Source organism: Anolis carolinensis, chromosome 2 (assembly GCF_035594765.1).
Source record: "Anolis carolinensis isolate JA03-04 chromosome 2, rAnoCar3.1.pri, whole genome shotgun sequence".
Taxonomy (NCBI): domain Eukaryota; kingdom Metazoa; phylum Chordata; class Lepidosauria; order Squamata; family Dactyloidae; genus Anolis; species Anolis carolinensis.
The window spans coordinates 25,407,112-25,427,814 of NC_085842.1; the positions used below are offsets into that span (position 1 = coordinate 25,407,112).

Here is a 20,703-nt window from a genome sequence, read left to right on the forward strand (position 1 = left end):
GCTTAACATCTCCATATGCTAAAATGTATGTACTGAAAGACTTAGGAATCACTGTGAGCATATGTGCCTTCAAGCCCCCTGACAATTTATGTCTCAGTATTTTCCTTGCCTAAGAAAAACCTTATGAAAGACATAAATTAATAGAGGAATTGAAGGCACATACACTAACAGTGATTTCTAAACATCTTTCTGTACATATATGCTAGCATATGGAGAACTTAAGCACATTTCCGCCTCTTTTGCTTCTATTTAATTGCACATTTCCTCTTTGCAGATGATCCACACCTTCTCCTCCATCTCCAAGGTGCCAAACCCTTTCCCTTTAAATAGGCAAAAGATTTGGGAGTCGTTCAAACCTGGAGGACCAAAGTTTGCCCATGCCTTGTCTAGGGACACAGGACCCCGGTGAAAGGAGCTCGCCCCGTATTGCGGATTTGAACTACCCAGGGTACGCCCTGGGAGGCTTCTGTCATGTCCCCGTAAAATAGGGCTGACAGATGGGAGCTCACCTCATCTCATGGATTCGAACTGCCAACCTTCAGGTCAGCAGTTTAGCCAGCACAAGGGTTTAACCCATTGCACCACCACAACTACTCTAAACTAATACCAGGTTAAAGTTTCAAGGTACACCCAGGAGTATGATTTCAGGGGATAAAATGAAGGTATTTAGTGGACGGAATTCTTATTTGCCATCCCTAATGCACACAAAACAGTAAAATTAAGTGCAACCACAGCTAGGAATAAAAGAGAAGTGCTTTGGAGAACTCCGGATGTAGTTCTGTGGCCAGCTAAAAATTTGTCAACTCTCATTTTCGAAACTAAGCACTTTCAGAAAGAGTGAATGCCACACAGTGGATATTCCACACGAATCTACCTTAAAATTATCTTTTCCCATTACTCTCTAATGTGCCAAAGTAAAAGAAGATTCAAGCAAGAGCAACATGGGTTAACAGACGGATGTTGACCTTTCCTCTATTCAAATAATTGGCAGGTACCTACTTTGGACTTGAGACTAAAAGAATATAAAAAGGACACATCTGTGAGATGAAACAATGGATTCTCTGTCCCTGTCTCTTTTGATTCTTCAGGCGTCTGGTTATTGATCACAATTACATAGTTAATGATTCATAGTTTGTTTGTTTTTTAAAAAACTAATGAATAAAAGTAACAATGACAGGAAAGAAAGGAAATAACACTTCTTACTGCAAAATAGACTACTTTTCATAATATTTTGTTTTTATTCTAGAAAAAAACCTTGACATGTTTATTTCCCCCCCCCCCCCCCCCGCCAAATAATTTTTATCCTGGTGCTATAGGTAGGCCATTCTTTTAGATACATATGCCTTCAGGTTTTCAGTTTCTACCAGGTTAATACAAAAGCAACTAAGAGTTAGATATCATACCTAAATTAGTAATACAGTACATTCATTACAGAATTAGACTAATTGGTAACAATCCTTGTCTTCATATACATATTGTCTCTCAAATACTCAGATATGAATGCTGTACATTACATATAGCCATGATAAGATTTTTAAAGGGGAGGTTAGCGAAGTGTGTTAAAGCACTGAGCTACTGAACTTGCAGTCCGAAATGTCCCAGTTCAAATCCCGGGAGCGGAATGAGCGCCTGCTGTCAGCTCCAGCTTCTGCCAACTTAGCAGTTTGAAAACATGCAAATGTGAGTAGATCAATAGGTACCGCTCCGGCGGGAAAGTAAAGGCGCTCCATGCAGTCATGCCAGCCACATGACCTTGGAGGTGTCTACGGACAATGCCGGCTCTTCGGCTTAGAAATGGAGATGAGCACCAACCCCCAGAGTCGGACACGGCTGGACTTAACGTCAGGGGAAACCTTTACCTTTACCTAGATAAAAACTAAATGTACAAAATATTGATGGTTAACAATTATTTTATTAACCTGACTGCTTTTCTGATATTGTATTCATATCATATTGAATATATTCATCAGTATCATTGTTGTTGTTGCTCTTATTGTGTGTTTTCCATTTGCTTTTAAGTTATGGTGATTCTAAAGTGCACCTGTCAAGGGGTTTTCTTGGCATGTTTTGTTACTGTTTCCTTCCTTTGAGGATGACAGAGTGTGACTTTTACAATGTCACCCAGTGGATTATTAAACTGAGCAGGGAGTTGAATCCCAGTCTCCGGGATCATAGTCCTATACTGTTATGTGTCTTCAAATCAGCTGCATCCATCATAAGATTTTGAGGCTTGTCACCATTTTCCTCTGGGTTTGGGATATTGTGACTTGTCTAAGGTCACCCAGTAGTTTTGCATGTCTGAGAAGGGATTCAAATTCTGGTCTCCTAAAGTCCTTGTTCAAGTCTCAAACACCATGCTGTTTCTTACTGAGTCAAACCAGCTGAAATGGATAGGTTTTTGTTGTCACAGCTAACTCAAGTTCAGGGTTGTTGTGTGTTTTTTCCAGGCTGTATGGCCATGTTCCAGAAGTATTCTATCCTGACATTTTTCCCACATCTATGGCAGGCATCCTCGGAGGTTGTGAGGTAGGCATCCTCAGAGGTTGTTATGCCTCACAACCTCTGAGGATGCCTGCCATAGATGTGGGTGAAACGTCAGGAGAGAATACTTCTGGAACATGGCCGTACAGCCCGGAAAAAACACACAACAACTCTATGATTCCGGCCATGAAAGCCTTCGACAACACATAACTCAAGTTCCATTAATTTCCATTCATCTTTGCTAGCATCATGGGTGTAGTACAGTGGGATTTCTTGATTCAGAAGAATTTGAACTCTTGACTCCCAGAATCCTAACCCAAGGCTTAAACTATTATACATTGCTGCCTCTGTTCAGCTTTTCCAGAATTTCAGCTGCTGCCAGGAAAAATGTGTAACTTTTCTAGTAGGTATGCAGAACTTAGAAAAATTAGTGTTATCGCACAATGAATCTTAGAATCCTCTAGCCAGCATGGCCAAGTAGTTGTTTTGGGAGCTGTAGTCGCCAAAACCCTTTTCTGGGCTCCAGAAAAAAAGTAGACACTATGCATTTTGCAGTGACAGACGTATTTCTAGGTATCAAGATTACTGCAGATGCAAACTGCAGCCAGGAAATTAGAAGACGTTTACTTCTTCGGAGGAGATCAATCTTGATAAAATAGTGAAGAGTAGAGACATCACACTGGCAACGAAGGTCCGCATACTTAAAGCAATGGTATTCCTCATGGTAACCTATGGATGCGAGAGCTGGACCATAAAGAAGGCTGAACAAAGGAAGATAGACGTTTTTGAACTTTGGTGTTGGAGGAAAATCCTGAGAGTGCCTTGGACCGCAAGAAGATCCAATCAGTCCGTCCTCCAGGAAATACGGCCCGGCTGCTCACTGGAGGGAAGGATATTAGAGGCAAAGATGAAGTACTTTGGCCACATCATGAGAAGACAGGAAAGCTTGGAGAAGATAATGATGCTGGGAAACTGGAAGGAAAAAGGAAGAGGGGTTGACCAAGGACATCCTTGAAGTATCCTTGAAGTGACTGGTTTGACATTGAAAGAGCTGGGGGTGGCAGGGAACTCTCATGTGGGCTGGTCCATGAGGTCATGAAGAATCAGAAGTGAACGAATGAATAAACAACAACATGCATTTGAGATCTTGGAAAACTGAATTCATTAGGAATGTATGGTTGTGGTGGTTAGAATTATAACTACAAGCTTTTGTGCTTGCACAGGGAGCACACAATCCAGCAGCCATTTGAGCTACAGCAGGTAGCAAGGATTTAATGCAATGTCACAAATGCGTTGTGTGTATGCTGTGTGCCTTCAGATCACTTTTGACTTCTCGCAATGCTATCTCAGGGTTTTCTTGGCAAGCTTTGTTCAGGAGGAGGTTTGCCTTTGCCTTTGTCTGAGGCTGAGAGAGTGTGACTTGCCCAAGGTTATCTAATGGGTTTACATGGTCAAAAAAGCTATACCTGGAGGACATCTACACTGTAGAATGAATGCGCTTTGATACCACTTTAACTACCATGCCTCAGTGATATGGAAGCCTGGGTATTGTGGTTTAGTGAGGCACCTCTAGCCAAGAAAGACCTTGCAAAACTACAACAACCATAATTCCATGACATTGACTCATAGCATTCATTCTACAGTGTAGGTAAAAGGTTTTCCGTTGTTTGCAGACACCTCCAAGGTCATGTGGCTGGCAAGACTGCATGGAGCACCGTTACCTTCTCACCAGAGTGGTACCTATTGATCTACTCACATTTGCATGTTTTCGAACTGGTAGGTTGGCAGAAGCTGTGGCTAACAGCAGGAGCTCACCCCGCTCCCCAAATTCGAACTGCCGACCTTTCAGTCAGCAACTTCAGCAGTACAGTGTTTTAATCCGCTGCACAATCAAGGGCATCTACAGTGTAGATGGACCCAAAGTCATTTTTCTGGCGCAGATCTGCATGCCAGAGCTCTATTTTTAAGTGGAACCAGTTCGAATGTTTGCGCTTTCTCTCCACCTGGCAACCCTAAGCTGCGCTTTGATAGGAATCAATGGCTTACTTCTGAAGAATCGAATTTCCTGCTACACTGACGCCTAATAAAATGAGGAAATTCGACTGAATAAATACTGTCTAATTCAAAAAAGCAAACATAGGGGGAGGAGCAGGGACGGGGTTCACGGAGCTTGGCCCTCATCCATGCAAAAATGCTGAGGACGTGACCCACTCATATCCTCTGAGAATTCTCCAAAATGTGCACATTTTCAAAACTCTGATGTGTCTGTACTGGGGGATTTCCCTGTTTAACTGCAAGATATTTGGATATTTCTGTAATTTCCTCTCCTTGGGATATGTGCTAGCTCTCTGTCCACCTGCAGGCCAATATCCAACTTGCCTTCACCCCGCCCTGGAGTTGCTTAATCTATATTTATGCCATTTCCCAAAACTCAGCTGTTTCACTTGGGGTGGAGTTACCCAGCAATGAATTTCTGAAGAGGAAGACCAACAGTTTCAGAAATCAGCAGGACTGCGTTGGTCCTGCCACCACTGAAGCAAGGAGGTGCGCCGAAGGCAGAACCCAAAATGCAGCAACTTCACCCTTTTGCCTGCATCCTTGTGGCACTTTTGGCCTTTTGGACAGGTAAGCCAACATATCCAAGAGGAAATGGCAGAGCTACCAGAGGGTTCACAGTCTCCCAGCAAGAATCAGTAAATGTTTGAAGGCAAAAGTGCAAAGCGTCTCTATAAACTGATGCTGGAAGTATTCATTCAGGAGTATTTGTTTGGATGTAGAAGAGTTGAAAAGGATGATAAATGGTTGTTGAAGTTCCCATCAACAGTATCTGTAATTGCTGAATGGTTTTTGTCTGTATGGCTGTATCTACACTGCTGTTCAGAGCAGTTATATGGGTTTATATTGACCATATAATTCAGTTTTACATTGTATTATATGACAACATAGATCGAAGCCTATGTTTGTGCTTTCAAGTCACCTGTCAGTTTCTGGCAATCCCCTTGAATTTCATTAGGTTTTCTTAGAGAAGGAAATCTTAGAGGTTGTGTTGCCAGTTTCTTCCTTTGAAACAGAGCTTACATCACTTAGTATTCGTTGATGGTTTCCATCCACTTGCTAACCAGGGTTGACTCTGCCTAACTAGAGAGATCAGACCAACATTTAACATTTAGCATGCAGTTTTATTAATACTGGATATCTTATGTATTGTGATCTCAATCTGATGCCCTATATAATACCAATACAGGTTGAATATCCCTTATTTGTAGTGCCTGCGATGAGAAGTGTTTTGGATTTGGATTTTTCACCCAGATTTTTGGTATATCTGTATTTGCATAGCCATGCATATCTTGGAGATGGGACACAAATTTAATTTATGTTTCATACGTACACATAGCTTGAGAGTGATTTTATACAATATTGTTAATACTTTTGTGCATGAAATAAATTTGTGTGTGCACTGAACTATCACAAAGCGAAGAGGTCGCTATCACAGCCACACATGTGGACAGTTTTGGATTTGGAGTGTTTTGGATTTTGGGGTGAAGTGGTGCAGTATAATGACAGAAGGAACCTTCTCTAATCCTTTCCACAAGTTGCCACTTATGTGAAACTGAATCCACAGCTTATGGGGATTCAGCCCCCATAAGCTGCGTAAGAATGCTATCTTACTATGAAGAATTGATTTGAGTCTACCCATAATTACAGAAAGAAGGCAGAGTTCTTTTGTGCAGGTTGATGTTTTTACTGCTTTTGTTTTGTTATGGTTCTAACAGAAAAAGAAAAGTAACTCAGTACAGAGTTTAGCTTTCGATACTGTTGGTTTGGGAAACATTGTATTTAGGAAACGAAAGCAGAACTTACATTAACCATTATACAGTTGGCCCTCCATATTTACAGGTTCTGCATCCACAGATTAAATCATAGGCTCAAAAATATTTGAGTTAAAAATCTAAAAAGCAAACTTGATCTCGTCATATGCTGAGATCTCTGTTTTTTTTCGTGTCAGGAGCGACTTGAGAAACTACAAGTTGCTTCTGGTGTGAGAGAATTGGCCATCTGCAAGGATGTTGCCCAGGGGATGCCTGGATGTTTAATATTTTTGCCATCTATGTGGCAGGCTTCTCTCATGTCCTCGCATGGGGAACTTGATCTGACAGAGGGAGCTTACCTGTTCTCTTCAGATTCGAATCACCAACCTGTCAGTCAGCAGTCCTGCCAGCACAAGGGTTTAACCCATTGCACCACTGGGGGCTCCCACAGCTGATGTCTAGGTATATTCTCAGTCTCTCCAGGACTCATTTGAGTTGTTCAATATTTTATAGAAAGTTCTCCATTTTCCTTCATTATGGAATATGCATGGATTTTAGTATCCATGGGGAGGGGGGTGTTCTGGAACCAAATCCCATGAGATATGAAATATCCATTATGCAATTGACTGCAGGGACACTGATAAAAATGGAGCCCGTAGTATCATTTTGGAATTTCCCTGTGTTTAGGACATGTCAGTATTGCACCATTCCTTTTTCCAGAGTTCAGAGAAATTCCAAATTTATTATGATCTCTCTAGAAATCTCTAGGTCCTGCAGGGCGATTCTGTGGTCACTTTCTGCTGGACACCAATCATAGACTCACTCTGATAAACCTAGAGATTCCAAGAAAGAACACATTTTTTGAAATCTCTAGGTTCTCCAGCGTCATTCTGTAGTGATTTAGCTAGGATCACGGATAAGAGGATCTGAGCCTGGCAGATGTATGCTAAAACCAGAAGGGCCAAGACAGAGAAACAATTCACTAGGTTGGGAACAAGCCATAGAGGTTTATTTTGATTTGGCCAAAAATGATGCAAATACAAGCATTTTTCTTCAAAATGTACAAGCATAAGGATACAGAGAAACACAAGTCATCTTATATAGTTCTGACAGCCATTCAAACATCCCGCTCCCTCCTCTGATTGACCAGAAAAGAGGCTGGCTAGGATCTGCACCAGGATTGGCTGAAGGCTCCACTTATGTCATAGCTTCCAGGCAAGGATTCCTTTGGCAGGGAGAATGGTGGCTGGGGATTGGTCAGGCAAAGGACCAATCAGGTGTTAGGATGCCCCCTAGGAGGGTGGGAACCTGGAGAAGACAACATTAGTGATATGTTGATGAGCTTTTGATTAGCTCAACTATCCAGTTCCATGCAAACAATGATACAGGGTTCAGGAAACAAAGGTGCAGATCCTGGGCAATTAAAAGCTGGGTTGTCAAAAGAGTTAACGAATGAACATATTTTTAAGTTTCTGTTTCTGCAGATGGCAGCAAGCTCTCAACCTCAAGTAAATCACACAACCATCTTTCAGCTACTCTGGCTAGCACTGGAGATCACTTATCATTGCATATATATAATGAACCTGATTACACTCACTATGTAACCAAATTTGAAAAAAATTCTGTTCCTGGTTTGAAAGTTTTATTTCCTGTTTAATTGTGTGGTACTTACTTTGAAAGTAGTTGTTTTACTCCAGAAACTTCATTTTTGTGGCTGCCACATCTATGTTGAATTGGTTGAGACTCGATGAGATATTCATTGAAAAACTATAGCAAAATGTGCTGCAGGATGTCACATAAAACCAGTTTTTTGCACTTTAACAAACTTTTCCCCATGTTTTTTATGATAGAATTGATTAGGAAATGACATTTATAACCCAGGAACAAAGATTGTGTTGCATAGTGTTATCTGGATTGGTAAACAGTCAGAGGGATTTGCCTAACCTTTTCTATTGCAGCAGGGTAATGAAAGTTTGGCTGTCTCTGGAGTTACATTTTGATTCATTTTTATAAAGCAGTTCATATACAGTGTATATAGGAAATAGATACAGTGTACAGTTAAAAGATACAAATTATACAAAATCTAAAGTTGATACAGTTTATTGGTGGGTTTGAAGCAATAAAGTTTAGAGGTTTACAGCTACTGCTGGTTCAGTCTTGGTCTTTTGATACTTTGAACTTGTACAAGTCTGGAGAGGGTCTTTCTAAAAAGGGGGAAAATCATATATTTATTTCTGAGCCCTTGGTGAACTATAAATCTTTTGTGTTGAGCTTTACCATGGTTCGACAACAATTCTGTGGTCAACCTTCAGCAGAACTTCATCATAGAGTCACATTGGAGGGCTTAGGGCATGGGTGTCAAATTCATTTTCGTCCAAGTCCACATCAGCCTTATGGTTGCCTTCAAAGGGCCATCATCATCATCATCATCAACAACAACAACAATAACAATAATAACACTCTGCTTTCTCTCTCCAAAAATGAAACTCTAAGCAACTTACAGTAAAACTGTTGAATTCATAGATGGAGAATCTGTGAATATAGAGAGTCAACCATATTTTTTTACATAGTGTTGCTCTATAGTTATTTTGGGTCCCTAGCAGATGTTATTAAACGACAACTCCTCTTTGCTCTTGATTATCTGCCATGTCACACTGGGGATAATGGGAATTGCATTGCAATTCCAACCCAGCCGCACTTCCAGCTCTGAAGTTGGGGAAAGGTTAAAGGACATTTCAACCTTTCCCCAGTGCTGTCAAAGTGCATTAATTCAACAGTGTAATGTGGAAGTATCCTTGGTTGCCATTTAGCCAATTTAACCAAACTGTTGTGTCATTCTCTAAATGTAGATTTGTACTACTAAACACAATGTCAAATCTCAGCCCAGGCAAATTTATAGATGACAAAGCAGATGGGTCCCACTTTGTACTGGGCGCAATACAGGGAGGTCAGGGTATCGGCTGTGGTTTCGGCGATGTTGTTCTAGAAAAGAGAGAAGAAAGGAAGTAAAAGAAGCCTCATATCTAAAGTCAAACCCCACTATCCTGACTAAACAGAACAAACTGTAGCCATCCAGATGTTAGTGTATCTCAACTCCCATCAGCTCTAGTAATGATGTCTAATCATGAGGAAAATCGGAATTGTAGTCCAGCATCTGAAGGGCCACATAAAATGTCACAGAAGACTGGACTTGACCCATGGATCTTGAGTTTGAAACATGTGCCATACACCATTAACAGTGCAAGAGGGGGTGGACAGGACTCTGTCCACTAGCCCTATTTTTGCCATCTGTCCTGTGTGTTACTGGTGCCCCATGCACTGGGAAAAGGGTCTTGAAAGGCGAGGATGGTCCATGTATGTCAGATATCTCCATACTTTACCATCATCTTCAGATCTTTTCAGAACTTCCTTTCCCAATAAAAAGCTGGTGGTCATTGATGTGGTCCCAGTACCCCTCTCTCCATACAATGTTCATCGTACAAGTGTTTAGGATTGACCTTGAGAACCCAAAACAAACATCAATCCATCTCTTTAAAGGTCCTTGGATCACAGTGCTTGTCTGTGAGCTGCTGAGTGTTGGTGTCACGACCCATTCCCAGGAAGCAAAGAAACAGCTGGAGGCAATGGTCAGAACTATGGGACTGGTCTCTGGCACACATCAGATAGTCTGAGAAGCTTGGTAAAATGCAGGAAAAAGATTCCAGGATCCCATAGCATTGAACCATGGTAGCTAAAGTCACTTACTTTTTTCACTTAGGCGATCCCTCGTAGCCTGAGGATGATAGCTCTCCAAATGTGGTGTCTTGGCTGTGGATGCGTAGGTGGCTGTGAAGACCTATTCTTGACCCACATGTTCTTCCGCAGTGAGGATATCAGTTTCCAGACGGAAGGTGATCCCGGTCAGGGTAGCTAAAGTAGTGTGAAACTGCATCAAATTGGCAGTGTAGTTGTACCCTACACAATAGAATTAATGCAGTTTGACACCACTGGCCATCTATTGGGTGTGCTATCATTGTGTATTCCTGCATGGACTGGATGGCCCTTGGTGCCTCTTCCAACTCTGTGATTCTGTTATTCTATTCCAAGTGTTCTTTAATTTGTAGAAGATGCTAATTGTTCATGGATGCTTTTCTTAACAGAAACATTTGATCTAGTATAGAGGAAAGAATAACTTGATGGCAGGTTTGGCAGCTGGTCCCCCAGATGAACTCTGGATCTCATGTTTTCCTAGTGTGACAAGACAGTAAACAGTCAGCCTGGAGTAAAGTCTAGTCTATTGTTATGAATAGGCTGTGGCTTGCTGGTTGCAATCTATTTTCAACTTTCTACTATGTTTTCTCTGCAGATCCAACTGTTGCTGCTGCCTGTGACCCTGAAACAGCCACGATTATAGGCGGCCACTATACTGTGCTGGAAAATGGTTCACTTTTGCAGTACAATTGCCCAGTTGGACAGTACCCATACCCTACAGACTACCGACGTTGTGAATATAATGGGAAGTGGAGCTCCATGCGAAAACCAAATGGCGACGCCATCCGCCAAGCCAAGTGCAATAGTATGAGTAGATACTTGTTGCCTTCTAAATCGAGAGTTCCTGTCTATCGTGGTGGCCTGGAAGCAGTGTTTCAGTTAGCTAAGGTTTCAGGGAACAACCAGTTCCATAAATCTCCAAGTATGGTTTCCACGGCACCACGAATGTGGACTGTAGATTTTGATGTTTCTTGTCACATACCCACACAAACACAACCTCCAAGGACAACTGTCTTCATCCAAAATCCTACAATACTTCAGTGTTACATAAATATGGGGTTCCCTTACACAACTTGTATACTGCAGATCAGTCTAGCTATTTTTTGCTGTACCCACCTGATGGTTCACACCAGTATATATAGTTCAATGAATTCAAAATGAGGTGACATCACTTCCAGCTACCATTTTGACTGATGTTTTAAATGTTTTTGTGCTTTGGTGAGTTCGATGGGGCTTGGGAGAAGCCAGCCATGGTGTTTTAGGCTCAGTTGGGTTGGCTTTCAGCTTACCAATTATCCTAAAATCCTGAATTTAATTATACAAAATGGTTTTGGGAGGTTTTGGGAGCAATATTTGGGAGTCCCAAAAGCTGCACCCAGCCTCCATACTTTACCCACTCCAGATTTGGTGTAATGTATGTGGATCCGTGCCCAATGTGCATGGCTTACAACCCATTGTATAAGTGCTATCCACAAAGACAATGTGTACAGATTGTATGCATTCACTTTAATGCATTATGGGACATGCTTATGTTGCCATCAGCCAAATACGTCTCTTCTTCATGGTCAAAAATACTGCAGTATATGTCACTATCATGATGCCTCAATTTACATTACTTTCAAAATAACCAATGACTATGCTATTTAGATATTTAGATAGTCATGGCCTCATTCCATGATTTCCTGTGTTGTGAGGTACAGTTTGATATTTGCAGGTTTGGCTTTTGTGAAACTGATCATTTACGGATTTGATTACAATGTTTTCCCTAGGAATCACTAGGTCTTCCAGTGCCATTCTTTCCAGCAGAAGTTAAACACAGAGATAGAGTGATTACAAGTAGGACATTATAAATAAGATAACACATTTTTCAGCTATGATTATTCATGACCTGCAGAATGTCAGGCTTGTAGATTAACCGTGGCATAAACTATATAGGCCTTTGGTCTGATCTAGCAGGGCTTTTCTTTATAACACGACAAGATTAATTGTGGCAAGGGAGACAGGTTTTGAGAGGGAAAGCTAGACTGACCTCTCCCTTTCTGATGTTGGCCCTTCGTTCCAGACATCCACTGCAACAGGCCTGTGGAGTTTGAAAACGGCATGTATGAACCCAGGCAGCCCTACTACAATGTAAGCCAGGAGCTGACATTCGAGTGCTATGGAGGATACACGATGCGAGGATCCCAGAAGCGCACCTGCCTCCCCAATGGAAAGTGGAGTGGAGAGACAACCATATGTGATGATGGAGGTGAGATGGTTCTGCAAAGTCTTTCTCTTTGGGAAAGAAGTAGGCAATAAAAAGTCATTTCCATCCATTGGCCACATTTGTTGATTTACCTTGAGCCACAGTGGTGAAATGGGTTGAACTCTTGTGCCAGCTAAACTGCTGACCTAAAGGTTGGGTTGCTGACCTGAAGGTTGCCGGTTCAAATCCGTGAGACAGGGCAAAGCTCCCGTCAGTCAGTTCTAGCTTACGAGGACATGAAAGAAGCCTCCCAGCTAACACATCTGGGTGTCTCTTGGGCAACGTCTCTGTAGACAGCTAATCCTCTCACATCAGAAGTGACTTGTGGTATATTCTCAAGTCGCTTCTGACACAATAAAAAATTGTTGATTTATCACCATATTCAGTTACCATCAAAAAATCATAGAGTTGAAAGAGACTCCAAGGGCCATTCAGCCCAACCCCATCCTGCCATGCAGGACTACTGAAGATGGCCACCCAGCCTCTGTATAAATAACCACCAGAGAAGGAGACTCCACCACTGTGATGGTTTTTACCATCAGGAGGTTCTTCCTTCCTGTAGTTTGAATCCATTGCTCCATGTCTAGTTTCTGGAGCAGCAGAAAACATGCTCCATCTTGAATGAGGCATCCTTTCAGATATTAATCATGGCTATCATGTCTCTTCTCCTCTAGGCTCTAAATCATTGGTTCCCAAGCAGTGGTCCACAGACCACTAGTGGTCCACAAGAATGAAAATATGGTCCTCAAAACATTAAAATTTTTAAACCTTTATTTATTTATTTTAATGAATCTGTTGCTATGTAGGTGGCACTAGCAAGTAGGATGTCAGGTGAGAGCGGGAGGCCAGGGGGAGGGCAAACGATTGACATCAGATGTCAGTTACTCATGCCACCCAGAGTCAGTCAGTCACACACATGCTTTTGTCTTGCTTGGCTGTGTCAGTGATTCTGTTTTGCTGTTTAGTGATTTGACGGCTCCAGTAATTTTACTGACCAGAAGTCCTCAATATTCATATTCCGGCCCAGCTTACTTGCCCGAATGTATCTTCCTCTCTGATCCACCTCATAGGCTAAGATCGTCGGGGGAGGCCCTGCTCTTGATCCCAAGATCTCTCTTGTAGTCATCTTTTCATAGTTGTTTGCATATGGGTTGCAATCTGGAGCCCTTCCCACCAGTGTGTTTTCTCTTTGTACATTTTTGAAATAATGCGCTTATACCCATTATACTATGGAGCCATTTCACTATGGACTTGGAAGCTCTGTGTGTCAAATACAGCAACTTACAATGGCCTGTGTCTTCTGCAAGTCAAGATATTCTTTGCAAAATCTCAGTTGTGAATTAGTCAAGAGAGTAGAGCTGATGTTGGCATAACAAAAATTATCAGTAGTTGTAGTTTCACCCTATGGGATACTAATCTCTCCCCGCAAAGAAAGAAAGAGTCAGATTTACTTGCATACACCACCCAATATTTACTGTTATAATATCAATGAAAGTTGTGTTGTCGAAGGCTTTCATGGCCGGGATCATAGGGTTGTTGTATGTTTTCTGGGCTGTATGGTCATGTTCTAGAAGTATTCTCTCCTGACGTTTTGCCCACATCTATGGCAGGCATCCTCAGAGGTGTGAGGTATGGAGAAACTAAGCAAGGAAGGTTTGTGGAAAGTCCAGGGTGAGAGAAGAACTCTTTGTCAGTTGGAGGCCAGTGTGAATGTTGTAGTTAATCACCTTGATTAGCATTGAATAGCTTCATCTCCTGGATTCTTCCTGCCTGGAGGCATCCTTTGTTCAGAGTCGTTAGCTGCCCCTGGTTCCCATATTTGGAACTCCTCTGTTTTCAGAGTATTGCTTCTTATTTACTGTTCTGATTTATGAGTTTTTTAATACTGGTAGCCAGATTTTGGTCATTCATTGTTTCTCATCTTTCCCCACACAGCTGGCCACTGTCGCAACCCTGGCATCCCAATTGGTGCCCGAAAAGCTGGCACGCAATACAGGATCGAATACAAGGTCCAGTACACCTGTGAAAGAGGTCTCTCTCTTGTGGGATCCAAAGAACGGGTTTGCCAAGAGTCAGGAGTGTGGAGTGGAGCAGAACCAGAATGCCGAAGTAAGCAAATTGGATTGAGTGACAGGTGGGGAGGAGTATGAAGCTGGCATGCTGGGAATTATGCCTGAGATCTTGAACTTCTGCTAGACTAGATGCATAAATCAATCACCTGGGATCCTCCCTGGTAAACTGAAGATATGGATTGGAAATCTAGGGAAGTCCAAAAGGCTATTTCAGCATCTGGAACAAATATTTTGGGCTTCAGGGAAATAAATGTTAGACTTCTGAAAAGCAACAAGCCATCTCTTGCTTGAGTCTAAGGAGTTTGGCAAAGTGAATTTGTTTGTGTGTACCGACTCCCAAAAGCCGCCACCCAATATGTCCAGTTCTTCATATTGCTAATTCTGCTTCCATATTTTCCTTTCCAGGCCCATTCAGCTATGACACCCCAGAAGAAGTGTCCTCCAAGTTCATTTCATCTCTCACTGAAACTGCTGAGTCTAGTGATTCTGACAAAAATGTTTGTAAGTAGCTTTTAATGAGTGGGACCTAATACGAAAGAAGAAGCCTTTCCTTTGGGTTCCTGAAAGGAGAGACAGTGATGTTGTTATTTTTGTTACTGCTGTTGTTGTGTGTCTTCAGGTCCTTTTTGACTTAGGGTGACTAACTATATCATGGAGGGTTCTTGCCAAGATTTGATCAGCGGAAGGGTTTCTTTGACTTTTCTCTTGAGTCTGAGAGTGTGACTTGCCCAAGATTTCTCAGTGAGTTTTGATGACTGAGCAGTGGGATTTTGGTAGTTTGTGGGCCAAAATCCAAAAGAGGAACACTTTCAAATCCTTTGATGTGTTTCAGCAGAAAATAAATTGAGTGGGGACTTTGGATTATTCTTGGAAGCTTGGCAGACATAAGAAAGGAGTAGGGACCCTTTCTCCACTCTGCCCGCTCCATCTCTGGCTCTTTTCCTCCCACAGCCACTACAGGGAAGCGTAAAATCAAGATTGAGAAGGACGGCTCACTGAACATCTACATTGTCCTTGATGCCTCGCGGAGCATCAAGAAGGACCAATTCAAGCACGCTCAGAATATGTCCATCAAGTTAATTGAGAAGGTACAGATGGCTCTGCAGAAAATCTTTCTGACCTGCAAACAATGGTCAGAACAATGTCACTAGGCAGGTCTTAACACCTGAACAGAATTGCTAACACCTTGAAACACCGGGCTGTGGCACAGGCTGGTGAGCAGCCTGCTGCAATAAATCACTCTGATCATGAGATCATGAGTTCAAGGCCAGCCCCTGGCAGGGTGAGCACCCGTCAATTAAAAAATAAAAAAAATAGCCCCTGCTTGTTGCTGACCTAGCAACCCGAAAGATAGTTGCATCTATCAAGTTAGGAAATAAGGTACCACTTATAAAGTGGGGAGGCCAATTTAACTAATTTACAACTTTGGAATGAGGAAGTGCCGTCACAGTGGATGATGAAGCAGCTTCTCCCCCCTGTGGCCAGAATTGAACATCCCCTCAGGAGAAGGTTAAATTGCCTCTGCGTCTGTCTGTCTCTGTCTCGGTTCTATGTGTATATGGGCATTGAATGTTTGCCCTATATGTATATAATGTGATCTGCCCTGAGTCCCCTTTGGGTTGAGAAGGGTGAAATATAAATACTGTAAATAAAAAATAATGATTTATTTATTAGTATCTTGTGATTGGGAGAAACTGGGGGTGTCAGAGACTATGTATGACAGAGAAAGAATGGGTGTGCACGTGTGAAGTGTACCTCTGACATGTTCTTGGTCTCCCTTTGCAGATCTCCAGCTATGACATCTCCCCCAGGTATGCTGTCATCACCTTTGCGACCGAGGTCAAGGAGCTTGTGCGTACTACAGATGATCAGAGCACTGATGCCTCCTGGGTGATTGAAAAGCTGGAGGGAATGAAATATACAGGTCAGGCATATTTTTAAAATGTATGTAAGTTCAGGTTTGAGGTGAATCTGCACTTGAACTGTTCCTGCTTAAGAAACCAAACAACAGAAAATCAAAGCCCAAAGAGATGCTGAATGCTAAACATATAGGTTGCCTTTGTTAAGGTCCATCTGAAAGAGTCCGTGAACAAGGCATAGAGCGGTAGCAATTTGCTTTCAGCAAAGCTCTTACACCTGGAATCACACTGTGTCCAATTCTGGGCACCACAATTGAAGGGAGATGTTGACAAGCTGGAAAGTTTCCAGAGGAGAGTGACTAAAATGATCAAGGGTCTGGAGAAAAAGCCCTATGAGGAGCGGCTTAAAGAGCTGGGCATGTTTAGCCTGCAGAAGAGAAGGCTGAGAGGAGAGATGATGAGGGCCATGTATAAATATGTGAGGGAAGGTCATAGGGAGGAGGGAGCAAGCTTGTTTTCTGCTGCCCTGGAGACTAGGATGTGGAACTATGGCTTCAAACTAGAGGAAAGGAGATTCCACCTGAACATCAGGAAGAACTTCCTCACCGTGAGAGCTGTTTAGCAGTGAAACTCTCTGCCTCAGAGTATGGTGGAGGCTCCTTTTTTGAAGGCTTTTAAGTAGAGACTGGATGGCCATCTGTCGGGGGTGCTTTGAATGTGATTTTCCTGCTTCTTCACAATGGGTTGGACTGGATGGCCCATGAGCTCTCTTCCAACGCTATGATTCTTCCTGAAGGCTCACTTGAAAGAGTTTCACAATAATTGTATACAAAGAGGTTTGGGTTCAAGGACCTGGGTTTTGGAATATATATTATAGAAAGAGTGTTTAAAGAGAGAGAGAGAGAGAGAATGTAAATTTTGCGTTGGAAATATACCATGACTTGTGAGTTTTGTTAAGATATGTACGAAATCAGTTAATGTGTGTGTGTGTCAACTGCAAAAAAGATACACGAAACTGATTGACTGAGCCATGTCTGGAGAGCTGATAAGCCTGGGAGCTTCTCATACTGTTGCAATTTTGTTCAGGCTTCAGCTAAGCAGGTGCAGAGAGATAGTTGGAAGAGTGAAGCAGAGAGAAAGAGACATGGATTTTGAAATGTGCTCTTGCTTTAGGAGCTGCTGGAAGGAATTTATCCACATGGACAAAGGAAAGGCTATTTTAAATCCCTCTGCAATTGAGCACATTGTAGATATGTTGTTCTGGATTTAAGGAAAATAAACCACTTGTTCTTTATTGTTCACCTGCGTGGCACATATCGTCTTCTAAACAGGCCCAAAGGGGAAAAACGAACCCTGGACCACCCTCATGGGTCCTTAAACAACTTCTAAACAGGCTCAAAGGGGCAAAACGAACCCTGGACCCCCCTAAAGGGGCCTTAAACAACTTCTAAACAGGCCCAAGGCAGGCAGTGCGTGGCAGTGCAAGGCAGTGCGTGGACTATACATTTTGATTTTCCATTACATTACATCACAAGTTTTAACAACAGGCAAGGAGGATACTGCCTGTGCCAAACCGATTGTTATTGTTGTTGTTTTGATATGTTTTGTTTTATACATGTAAGGCATTGAATATTGCCATTGATTATATTGGGAATCACTTTGAGTCCCCCAAGGGGTGAGAGAATCAGTATATAAGTGCAATTAATAATAATAATAATAATAATAATAATAATAATAATAATAATAATAATAATAATCGAAAATCAGCTGATGACCCAAAACGCAGACTGTGCAAGGAAGCTGACGAAACCATTGATCATATCCTCAGCTGCTGTAAGAAAATCGCACAGACAGACTACAAACAGAGGCACAACTATGTGGCCCAAATGATTCATTGGAATTTATGCCTCAAGTACCACCTGCCAGCAGTAAAGAACTGGTGGGATCACAAACCTGCAAAAGTATTGGAAAATGAGCACGCAAAGATACTGTGGGACTTCCGAATCCAGACTGACAAAGTGCTGGAACACAACACACCAGACATCACAGTTGTGGAAAAGAAAAAGGTTTGGATCATTGATGTTGCCATCCCAGGTGACAGTCGCATTGACGAAAAACAACAGGAAAAACTCAGCCGCTATCAGAACCGAGCTTCAAAGACTCTGGCAGAAACCAGTACAGGTGGTCCCGGTGGTGATCGGCACATTGGGTGCCATGCCAAAAGATCTCAGGCGGCATTTGGAAACAATAGACATTGACAAAATTACGATCTGCCAACTGCAAAAGGCCACCCTACTGGGATCTGCACGCATCATCCAAAAATACATCACACAGTCCTAGACACTTGGGAAGTGTTCGACTTGTGATTTTGTGATACGAAATCCAGCATATCTATCTTGTTTGCTGTGTCATACAATAAATAATAATAATAATAATAATAATAATAATAATAATAATAATAATAATAATAATTTTAAGCTCTGGAGCCTTGCAGAGATGGGGCAGAAAGAGAAACACTGGGTGGTGTGCACATCGCAAAAATAAAAATGTAGTATAGTATAGTTCATTGTGGCAAAAATTAAAAAACACAAATAAAATAATTGATCATCATTTTTACCTGAGAGAACACCTCTGTAGCAATTTCTAAGGTCCCTTCCACACAGCTGAATAAAATTCCACATTATCTGTTTTGAGCTGGAATATGTGGCAGTATGAACTCAGATATACCAGTTCAAAGCAGATATTGTGCGATTTTCTGCCTTGGTATTCTGGGTTATATGGTTGTGGACGGGCCCTCAGTTCTCCAGCATCATCCATTTTCCAGCAAAGGAATCCATGAATAATCAAATCCGTGAAAGTCAAAACTCATAAATGTGGAGGGCAAAATACACTAGGGATCAGAACAGCTGTAAAGAAACTAGAAAACATCCTCAAGTGTCAAGATCTGTCACTGAATACCTTGTTCGTTAAAGTGCTGTCAAACTGTATTAATTTCTCAGTGTAAATACACCTTTGGTGGCTTTTCCTTCTTCCTTCTTCAGAGCACAAGCAGAAGCCTGGAACCAACATCCAAAAAGGCCTTTCTTCTGTCTACTCAATGATGATCACCCAGCAAGCAGCAGAAAGGAGGCGAGGACTGAATCCTCCTCCGGTGTCAGAGAAAACTCGCCATGTGATTGTCCTCCTGAGTGACGGTGAGATCTTTGGGAGAATGAAAAAACAAGTTCTGTGGTCGGAGGGTTGTTGTATGTTTTCCGGGCTGTATGGCCATGTTCTAGAAGTATTCTCTCCTGACGCTTCGTCCACATCTATGGCAGGCATCCTCAGAGGTTGTGAGGTATGGAAAAACTAAGCAAGTTGGTTTTTCCATACCTCACAACTTCTGAGAATGCCTGCCATAGATGTGGGCGAAATGTCAGGAGAGAATGCTTCTGGATCATGGCCATAAAGCCTGGAAAACTCACAGCAGCCCAATCTTATTTATATAAAGACGTTTCTTTTGTCTTTATATAAAGCTTTCATGTGCTGCTATGTGGGCCCCCTCCCCAAAAGGGTGGGATACACATACCCTGTTTCCCTGAAAATAAGACATCCCCAGAAAATAAGACCTAGTAGAGGTTTTGCTGAATTGCAAACTATAAGGCCTCCCCTGAAAGTAAGACCTAGTAAAGTTTTGTTTGGAAGCATGCAGGATCGGTAAATGTACATACCATAGATTGTTGTGCATGGAAATAAAGGTAGTAACAAGAAATAATAATAATATAATAATAATAACTTTATTCTTGTATCCCACCTCCATCTCCCAGAAGGGACTCAGGGCAGCTTACACAGGGACAAGCCCAACAACAACATAAATTTACATATGAACAGAAATTTAAAACAGTAATTTAAAAACAGTATAGCAATAAAATATAATTTAGAAATTCTTGAAAAGATTCACAGTTTGGTTATGCTGGTTTGTGATGACAACTCCTGTACAGTAGATAATAAATTTTCATTTTTTTAAAAAATCAACCATAAATGTGAATTCTCCTTTGTGGAAAAATAAGACATCCCCTGAAACTAAGACCTAGTGCATCTTTGGGGGCAAAAATTAATATAAGACACTGTCTTAATTTCTGGGAAACAGGGTAGTAGCACATGAAAGTTTAATGCAGCTCACTTCCCCTCTAACATTTTAGAGATGAAAACATCAGAAATGGCAAAAGGTATTAAAGCAAAAAAACCAACAGGATGGGAAAGGCTGCAGCAGTGTTAGGTATGGACAAACCATGTAGAACTTTCAAGGTCAAAACTGACAACTTGTACTTTGCCCGGAAACAAATTGGCAGCTAATGGAGTGACTTTAGGATAGGTGTGACATGCTCGCTCCTAGATGTTCCTGTTACCAATCTGGCTGCTGTATTTTGAACCAACTGGAGTTTCTGAACCTGGTACAAAGGTAGCTCAATATAAAGTGCATTGCAGAAGTCCAACCATGAGGTTAC

At 41.9% G+C, this 20,703-nt stretch overlaps 1 protein-coding gene across 1 annotated transcript in view; it reads left to right on the forward strand.

The window, feature by feature from the left end:
- The window catches only part of cfb (complement factor B), a 150,349-nt gene that overhangs the window by 60,502 nt on the left and 69,144 nt on the right, over nucleotides 1-20,703 (forward strand). Inside the window, exons 19-26 of the mRNA XM_062969325.1 lie at nucleotides 4,959-5,106; nucleotides 10,636-10,845; nucleotides 12,103-12,288; nucleotides 14,221-14,394; nucleotides 14,763-14,858; nucleotides 15,309-15,445; nucleotides 16,143-16,281; nucleotides 19,258-19,410. Of these exons, the coding sequence (XP_062825395.1) occupies nucleotides 4,959-5,106; nucleotides 10,636-10,845; nucleotides 12,103-12,288; nucleotides 14,221-14,394; nucleotides 14,763-14,858; nucleotides 15,309-15,445; nucleotides 16,143-16,281; nucleotides 19,258-19,410 (1,243 nt within the window). The remainder of the gene's footprint in view (nucleotides 1-4,958; nucleotides 5,107-10,635; nucleotides 10,846-12,102; nucleotides 12,289-14,220; nucleotides 14,395-14,762; nucleotides 14,859-15,308; nucleotides 15,446-16,142; nucleotides 16,282-19,257; nucleotides 19,411-20,703) is intronic.